The sequence below is a fragment of the Oncorhynchus masou genome, chromosome 28, assembly GCF_036934945.1.
Source record: "Oncorhynchus masou masou isolate Uvic2021 chromosome 28, UVic_Omas_1.1, whole genome shotgun sequence".
Taxonomy (NCBI): Eukaryota; Metazoa; Chordata; class Actinopteri; order Salmoniformes; family Salmonidae; genus Oncorhynchus; species Oncorhynchus masou.
The window spans coordinates 18,220,015-18,229,667 of NC_088239.1; the positions used below are offsets into that span (position 1 = coordinate 18,220,015).

Here is a 9,653-nt window from a genome sequence, read left to right on the forward strand (position 1 = left end):
TTTGTCCAGAGCGAAGCAAAATAACTGACAACGCATAACTTATTTTTACCATTTATTTCCACCATAATATTGAAATTACAGAGGACACAAACATGACAGCTCCATTGTAAAAACGGTCCTCAATGCAAACAACTCATTCTGTCTTCAGTCAAGACAGCACCTTTCCATGATTAAAATATTCACTGATACTTTGGGCTCTTCATCAAAATGTTGGATGACAATTTGTTTCATTCAGAACATAATGCAAAACTCTTTTCATTCGAGCTCAGTTTACTTGAGAAGATAACTTGTTCATAATGTCATGAATGCTGGTTACTAATACTCTAATTTAAAAAGCAATTGTATGTGCATGTAGAGGCATTGTCTGTCATGTACCCCCTCAGACGTCCCCATCCATTCCATTTACAGCCGTAGTAACGGAATGAGATGTTGACATTTCATGGAAGGTGGTTTGGAGCCTTTTTAGCCCAATGAAGCCTATGACACCATCTTAGGATGCAGCGACCTTTCGACCTCTTGCATACCTCACTGAGACCATGGGGGGGTTTACACGACCCATTCTCTCAAAGAATCACCCAAACAGGTTCCATGTAGCTATTCATGGTGTCTAATATCTCATTGTTAATCATCGTCGTGTAATAGGGGAGGTCCTCCGTCGCTGAAGTTGTACATTTTCTTGCCCCTTCTCTGCACATGGTCCTCATTCATCTTCTCCAGTGCCTCGATCTAGAAAACGACAACTTTGTATGAAAATTACTATTTTAATCCCAGGTTTCTGGTAAGCATTGTGACGAATGCATTTTTGGCACTTGATACAATCTCATTTGATGGATTAGGGTCAAATTCCAGTATAAACATCCCCACAGCAAAAAGGCACTTTAGTACATGATAGATTTTGATGCTGTGGGACTAGATAACATGAGCACACTTTAAAACTGCCTGAAAAATACATTTCTGTAAATTCAATGCAACTACATACATCTTCACCAGAAAAATGAATGCCTCATATGGGCCTCAATGTTTTCTGACCTGGGCAAGGAACTCTGCCTCGCTGTCACCACTGAGCTGCAGCCCAGACACGACATTGAAGAGCTCGTACATGTTCATGGCCTCAGACACCCCGCCCTTCTGGAAGAACTGCATTGAAAAAAAATATATATATATATATATAAATAAAAACCAACAGCTCGTCACTGATACAAAGCTGGTCTAAGAATAGTTTACATATTGGTTTCCACTTTCGCTCATTTTCCACCAACATTCATTGCATGTTTTGAGGAGTGTCAGCTAAATATATTATCCATTCAAATGGATTGTCAAATGTAGTGACAGATAATCAGGACTTTAGTCAGTATTTACTGTGAGATGTACATAACAGCCAATTTAAACCTACAGTACTTGGATAACTGTGAGCTAACTTACCGTGGCCACGTTCCTGCAGTCCCTGAATAGGAACTCATGGCTGTGAGGGTGATTGGGCTCGATGGACTGACTCACGTCAATCAGCCAAACCTTCAAAAGACAAGATGATTACACCACTCAAGGTAGAATCTCATGCCTGAATTTCCAGTGTAAAAATAAATGTGTAGATTGACCCACCTGGATAAAAAAAAAGGTTAAGACGAAAAGGATGAATAGCGTACCTTGCCCTCATGCCACAGCATGTTGTATTCACTCAGGTCAGCGTGGACGAGGTTACACTCCTGATACAACTGTTGCATCATCTGCAAGGACAGAGACATCCAGGGGTCAAAGTAATCCAGAATAATGATCCGGGTAACTCTGTGGACACTCATCACTATGGAACTAGCACAACCAGGCGTATTAGTAAAATGTATGAAACTATATACCAATAGAACCATGTGTATGTTAGTGCATGGTGGTAAAGCTGCACTTACACGAACCACTTGGTAATAGGCCCTCTTCATGTCCTCAGAGCCCAACATGGCCTCCTTCAGTTTGGGAGCCGGCACATGGTCCTTGCCAATGAACGACATCACAAGGATGTGCTTCTTCAGAACCACCACCTCGGGGCATGGGATGCCAGCTTTCTTCATACTGATGGAGGAGAGGGGGGGGGGGAAGAGAGACCATGAGCCATACACAGTTGGAGCTTTGGAATCTATTTTTTTTTATGACTATAGGTTGGCCATTTACTGTAGATAATTTGATATTAAAAAAATACATGAAAAGGTTATTTGAATTAAGTTTAGATAAAAATCAGGTGAATTGGTGTTGGTCCATATACAGTGTACAAAACATTAAGGACACCTTCCTAATATTGAGTTGCGCACCCCCACCACTTTTGCCCTCAGAACATCCTTAATTCGTCGGACTCTACAAGGTGCCGAAAGCTTTCCGCAGGGATGCTGGCCCATGTTGATCCCAATGCCAGTTGTGTCAAGTTGACTGGATGTCCTTTGGGTGGTGGAGCTTTCTTGATAAAAAAAAATCCAGCAGCGTTGCAGTTCTTGACACAAACCGGTGCGCCTGGAACCTACTACCATACCCGGTTCAAAGGCACTTAAATATTTTGTCTTGCCCATTCACCCTTATTATACAATCCATGCCTCAATTGTCTCAAGGTTTAAAAATCCTTCTTTAACCTCTCTCCCCCCCCTTCATCTACACTGAAGTGGATTTAACAAGTGACGTCAATAAGGAATCATAGCTTTCACCTGGTCAGTCCCATGGAAAGAGAAGGTGTTCTTAATGTTTTGTACACTCAGTGTAGGTGACATCGCCACCACCCACCGAGCCAGGTTGTGCATCTCCTTCTCAGCCCACAGGCGGATGATCGTGCGGGGGTTCAGCTTGCTGAAGCGGTCTATGAAGCGGTAGTCATCCTTGATGTACTTGTCACGGTTCTTGAACTCGTTGAGTGTGGTCTTGAAGACCTTGAGCACACACTCATCTGGGACAGCTTTATTCTCCATGCTAGGAGAGGAAAAACACACACGCAACAGTATTGAAACAAACTTAATTAACAGACATTTAAGGAAGTAGCTCTGTACCAAAACATGTAAGTTTATTTTAAAACAACTATGGCTAATAACAAATAAGGCTACTGCTATAGAATCTCTGTCAACGATTGTCATCACAATGTAAATGTCATGCCATAACCTTAGGCAACCACAGTTGGGGAAATTTCTATTCAGATCCGACTCATATTCAGGCAGGTAACACCTTCAGGGTCAATCAACCTTGGGTCAGCCAATTCAAGGTGTGGGTTCTTGCGACAACTTGTCACGATGACCTTCTCACCTTCCCCCATTTGCGTGGAACACCACAGACTCCTTTCCAGTGCTGATGCAGCCGTTGATGTTCTCCAGAATGCCTGCGTTCACCATTTTGTACATGAGCAGACGGGTCCTTGGGTCCACTGCTTGTTCCTTAGAGAGACAAGGGGAGAAAAAACAAAGAATCGTGAGGATCACGAGGAGAGAATTGGGAAAGCATGAAAGTACATTAAAATAATACAGATCTGATTGTATAAGTCTTAGCACAGTGTTATTTTGAAATTCGAAGACTTCTATAGTTGTGAATTTTGCTACTTGTTAGTGCTGAGCGATTAGTGCTTTTTGAGGTCGGTTTTGTTTGATTATTTTTTCATAATCACGTTTTTAATTACAGTTTCAATTATTTGGGTTGAATGCAGTAACACAGAATAAAACAATTAATAAAAGTGCCATGATGGTAGTGACAGCCCATGACTGCTTATCACTCATTTACAGTGGTGGAAAAAAGTACCCAATGTCATACTTGAGTAAAAGTAAAGATACCTTAATAGAAAATGACTCAAGTGAAAGTCACACAGTAAAATAATACTTGAGTAAAAGTTAAAGTATTTGGTTTTAAATCTACTTAAGTATCAAACGTAAAAGTAAAAATCATTTCAAATTCCTATTAAGCAAACCAGACAACACAATTCTTGTATTTTTTATTATTTACAGATAGCCAGGGATACTCTCCAACACTCGGATATAATTTACAAAGGAAGCATGTGTGAGTCTGCCAGATCAGCGGCAGTAGGGATAACCGGGGATGTTCTCTTGATAAGTGTGTGAATTTGACCATTTTCCTGTCCTGCTTAGCAACTCAAAATGTAATGAGTACTTTTGGGTGTCAGGGAAAATGTATGGAGTAAAAGTACATCATCTTCTATAGGAATGTAGCGAAGTAAAATAGGTTAAAAATATAAATAGTACAGTACAGATACCCCCAAAATAACTTTAGTACTTTAAAGAATTTTTACACAATTGCTCATTAATTGACATTAATAAAATATTTTATTAAAGTCGTGTATATTAAATTTGTTTTACTTGACTATTATTTTATTCCAAGTCATCATCTCATCTTTATAGAGCTGCTGTCTATGCTGTCAGACAAAATCACTATTTTGTAGTTCTTCAAAGCAAATAAGTCATACTTTTATGACTGCTGAATACCAACTATCAATCACTCATGTATTTTTAGGTAGAGATACCTCGCGAAGCAACAGCTGCTCTCTATATCCCCTCACGATTGCACATTCTGACTCGTCCGTAGCAGGCATGAAAGAAACAGAGCGGACAAGTAGATGAGTAATGGATTATGGTCTTTGTAGTTAATTACCACTTTATGCATTAATCTATGTAGAATATTGGCCAGTTGGAAAATACAATTCCCATTAAAGCCTTAGGGGTAGCAGGTAGCCTAGTGCTTAGAGCGTTGGGCCAGTAACCGAATGGTTGCTAGAACGAATCCCCGAGCTGACAAGGTAAAAATCTGTCGTTCTGCCCCTGAACAAGGAGGTTAACCCACTGTTCCTAGGCCGTCATTGTAAATAAGAATTTGTTCTTAACTGAATTGCCTACTTTTTATTTATTTATTTATTTATTTATTTATGTATATATATAAAAAGTCAGTATAAAAAAAAAAGTCAGTTCTCTAGATAGATATTGAACTCAGAAAAAACACAAACGTAATCAAATTCTAGTAATTGAACCTACATCAGTCAATTTGTTGTTTTAAAAAAACGTTTCTGTAAATCGCTCAGCACTACTATTTGTATAAACTCACAGCAGTGGAGTGCTCCTTCTTCTCATGCAGCCGTGCACTGCGACGCTGCTCGGAGTAGCAGTGTTGCTTGAGGGAGTTGTACACCTGGTTGGAGAGCTTCAGGTCCATGCCAAGCCCATCTCCCACATTGATCTCTGGGGCAAACTGGGAAGACAAGACAGAGAGGGTGATTTTAAAATGGCTGACAATTCAGAATATGTTCACATCAATGTGTATGCACATCAAGCCACACATTTCAAAGCTAATGAAGACAACTGCTAATGATGTTAAATACCCATGTCTCGGTGTTGGGGAGTAGTGAACTACATGTAGTTCAACTAGGAATTTAACTACATTTTGTAGTATATTGATGGTAGTTTAACTAAATTTAAATCTAGGTAGCTCGGTTACTTTTTTGCCACATAGAGGTGTAACGAAACGAACTACAAAAATAAAATACGGGTGTTGGCAATAATAGCATTTATTTTTCAGCATCAGACTCACCTAATTCTCACTTGAAACAGTTTTTGTGTTTCGCAGGCTAAATTACACATTCTATTAACATATGAACCCAAAGTGATATGTTTTTGCAATTTGTAGTCAATGACATTTCAATGACATACGATAATTTTTCACAAATTAGTTTGGATGGAGTGAACTACTTTATCAAAGTAACTTTAAGTTAATTAGATATACCAAGCTACCAAGTAAAGGTTATCTTGTTATAACTCTTACATTGTCCATGCGTGCAGTATTCTTCCTGCCACACACAACCTCATCGTGCTTAGTAGTGATGTTCTTGCCTTTCCCAGTAAAGCCTCTCCTTGGAGTTATCGTGGGTTTGTCTGGAATACATTGAACAAAAGTGAATATAGAAAGTTGACCTATTGCTTTAACATAACCAACTACCAATATCATGAAAAGACCAACAGCTCTCAATATTCTATGCAGCAAGACGTTGTCCTGTTACATGTATACAGTAGATGTATAGGACCTAGCTACAATACTAGTATAGGTGTAAAATGACAGTGATAGACTTTACCAGCTTTGTAGGGGTCGTCACAACTATCTTGCCAATCAACTTCATCCTCGGAGCTGCCGCTGGCCTCGTAAGGGTGCACCATGCGATAGTTCTCAAAGGAGATGGATACTGCAACAGTATATACCAATCATATCTAAAATTGCTTTTTACACTCCAGAAACTTGGTCATGTTTATTAAGAGTACCAAACAGAATTTTTTATTTTTTTTATTTTACTGAAAATGTCTTCCATTTGATGCAGAATGAGCACAACCCTTCGTAGGGTTGTCACAATACAAGTATCACGATCCTATGATACCAGATTTTCCATGGCAAAAAATAAAAACTCTATGGTCTTATAAAAACCTACGTCATGTAAAATTGTGGATGCTATAACTTGCAAAATAAACAAATGTGACGACATAATGCTCTTTGTTTCTAAGATTAGAAGTGTTTTACCCAAGAAATTAAATCCACTTCATGTTTTGTTTCATTGCCACGATAGCTCAGAGTATCGCGATACTGGTATAGCGACAACCCCTGTATGGTTTTAATACAGGACTTGTCCATAGGCTTACGTTTGCTATCGCCATTGAACTTCCTTTCTTCGGTGCGTAGCTGGGTGTCAAACTCCTTGTCAAACTGCATCTGCAGCATCTGAGCCAGCATCAGATCACTGTCTGTCTCTCGCTCCTCACCAGCATCCAGAGCAGCGCTGACACTAAAACAGAGACATAGGATATCGGACATACTTCTCAAAAATAACCCAATGTCAGAGTGGTTTGACTTACAATTAGGATATTAGGTTGGCACATTAAATTGTTAGGAGCATATATAGGGTGCAACTTTTCTTTCTTTACAGTGACACTAACAATTAACACCGAAGTGTACACCAGCTAGACTAGATGGTAAAAATGTAATTTGAAAAATTCCTTACAAGTTCATGAGAATCGATAACACAGACAGGTGATAAGAACAGGACTTACTTTGAGAAATCAGGGAAAGAATGACTTTCATCATCCAGTTGCTTGGCCAGCTGCTCGCTCATGACATCAGTGAAGGAGCAGGGACACACCACCTTGGTTGTGGTGGCACCCCATGGACTCTGAAGGACCATTCATTCACATTATTAGCTAGGTAATGGTAAAACACAATACAGCATGATTTTTCCCTTTGATTAAAGCAGTAACCAATTAGCTAGTTACTAAGCTAGTGAAACTAATTATAACCAAATATTTTTATAACTAAACCAAACGGAACAAATAAGTTACCCCATTTGCGCGTTCTAGCATACGTTTGCATTTTTCCGTTAAGGAACGCCTGCTCTGTGAAGTGCGCGTGTGCAATAACTCAATTCGCCTTTCCTAAACAACGCAATTTTTGGGAAACTTTGGCAAAAGGTAAAGTCTACAACTTAATCCACTATGTTCGTAACATATTTAAATTTGGGGTACAGAACTGTATTGAGAAAAATTTGATCGTTGAGAAAATTTGCAGAATGTCTGCCAAAATCCATCTCGTTCTATCTTCTTCAACTGCCGGCCACTGGGCTTCCTCTCACTACCCATATTTGGTAGGGAGTGGAAACGCCAAAAGGATGCTTCACATTTATACATCCGGCGAACCATCTGTGCTATAACCACCGATAGGACAATGTCCTTGCTTTTTCTGACCAATATGACTCATTTGTTCCCAATAAAAACGACAAGCTGTGGTCTATCTTGGTTTATTAAATCTTTGCTATAACGTTACCTGTCAGCCATACTGGATAAAAAAAGGCAGCCAGGGACATGCCCTGACTTGTCTAACTAGCCAACGTTTGAAGCATGTCAGCCTGTTAGCTAGTATCAAACTTGGCTGGTATTGGTTGATAAACGTATGAATTAAGCCAGTGTTAGTTAGATCAATTCACTTATAGCTGTATTTAAAACTAGATCATGTGATCAATTCACTTATAGCTGTATTAAAAACTAGATCATGTTAGATGTCCTCTCCCAGACAAACTATTGAAAGGCTCTGTTCTTGCCACGACCAGGGCCATTTTACATGTCCAGAATGTTGGACTGACTACCTAATCTTAGCTAACCAACTCACCTTTGGTACTTCTGCAGTGATCGATATTTGATCCATGACAGTCAGATGTTGGGCTTGATGGTGAATAATGTTTGCGCAAGGACAGGTTTAAAAAGCAGAGCTAAATACAAAACTGTTGGCTACGACGATAGTCTCTTTCGTTAGCTTTCTGAATTAAAAACGTTAATGTCGATGTGTTAGCTTAAGTCAAATTACTACAGGATTTAAACGTTAATGTCACAAAATAACAAGACTTCAAGAGCTTCAGCGCAAATTCTCTGACTGACGTTCTTTTTCCTGAATAAGGAAATGACATAATGGCGGTTGGCAAACCAACCTTAAAGGTGAATGCCGCCACCCATTGTGCTGGAGTGTGCGGCCAATCACGGTTTACAACATTTCAAAATCCTCCTACCTGACACAGTACCACCTATAAAATAAAATAAAAATAGCCCTACTACCTTCTAATAGACCCTCACCATCCCCCAAAACCCCTCCAAACCCTACCATCCTCCTCAGTGAATTTTAGAAAAATTAAAATTGTAAAACATTTAAAAACTATACTAAATATAATCACGTCACCATATAATTTATTAAAACAAACAATTTTGCAAAAAAGGTTCTCACCCCCTTCCATAGACCTCCACAAAAATTATGACAACTTTCAGAGGATGTCCTCCAGCCTATCAGAGCTCTTGCAGGGTGTTCTCCTATAGAACTCCATTGTTATGGAATGGTCAGCCTATCCTACCTTAAAGTCTTTATTAAAGACTCATCTCTTCAGTAGGTCCTATGATTGAGTGTAGTCTGGCCCAGGGGTGTGAAGGTGAACGGAAAGGCACTGGAGCAACGAACCGTCCTTGCTGTTTCTGCCTGGCCGGTTCCCCTCTCTCCACCAGGATTCTAACCCTATTACGGGGGCTGAGTCACTGGCTTAGTGGTGCTCTTCCATCCCATCTCTAGGAGGGGTGCGTCACTTGAGTGGGTTGAGTCACTGACGTGATCTTCCTGTCCAGGATTGGTGCCCCCCTCGGGTATGCGCTGTGGGGGAGATCTTTGTGGGCTATACGCAGTCTTGTCTCAGGGTAGTAAGTTGGTGGTTGAAGATATCCCTCTAGTGGTGTGGGGGCTGTGCTTTGGCAAAGTGGGATGGAGTTATATCCTGCTTGGTTGGCCCTGTCCAGGGGTATCATCGGACGGGGCCACAATGTCTCCTGACCCCTCCTGTCTCAGTATTTATGCTGCAATATTTTATGTGTCAGGGGGTTAGGGTCAGTCTGTTATGTCTGGAGTATTTCTCCTGTCTTATCCGGTGTCCTGTGTTAATTTAAGTACTCTCTCTCTCTCTCCCTCTCCCTCTCCCTCTCCCTCTCCCTCCCCTCCTGGAGGACCTGAGCCCTGGGACCATGCCTCAGAACTACCTGGCCCGATGACTCCTTGCTGTCCCCAGTCCATCTGGTCGTAATGCTGCTCCAGTTTCAACTGTTCTGCCTGTGGCTATGGAACCCTGACCTGTTCAC

General features: G+C 40.5%; 1 protein-coding gene across 1 annotated transcript; it reads right to left on the bottom strand.

Annotated features, from left to right (window-relative positions):
• Positions 1 to 39: 39 nt before the first annotated feature.
• On the bottom strand, positions 40 to 8,449 carry LOC135517291 (serine/threonine-protein kinase RIO3-like). The gene is made up of 13 exons (XM_064941456.1): positions 8,155 to 8,449; positions 7,047 to 7,165; positions 6,639 to 6,781; positions 6,083 to 6,190; positions 5,776 to 5,885; positions 5,062 to 5,205; positions 3,265 to 3,392; positions 2,755 to 2,937; positions 1,899 to 2,058; positions 1,644 to 1,724; positions 1,423 to 1,512; positions 1,030 to 1,137; positions 40 to 726 (listed from the first exon to the last, which is right to left on the bottom strand). Exons 1-13 carry the CDS (start codon positions 8,188 to 8,190, stop codon positions 622 to 624), a joined length of 1,515 nt encoding a protein of 504 aa, XP_064797528.1. The 5' UTR covers positions 8,191 to 8,449; the 3' UTR covers positions 40 to 621.
• Positions 8,450 to 9,653: the final 1,204 nt, after the last annotated feature.

Coding starts and splice junctions, on each gene's coding strand:
- LOC135517291 (XM_064941456.1), bottom strand. CDS start 8,190: ATGGATCAAATATCGATCACTGCAGAAGTACCAAAG. Junction 6,782..7,046: donor TCTTTCCCTGATTTCTCAAA/GTAAGTCCTGTT, acceptor TCTCTGTTTTAG/TGTCAGCGCTGCTCTGGATG. Junction 5,886..6,082: donor TGACGACCCCTACAAAGCTG/GTAAAGTCTATC, acceptor AATGTATTCCAG/ACAAACCCACGATAACTCCA.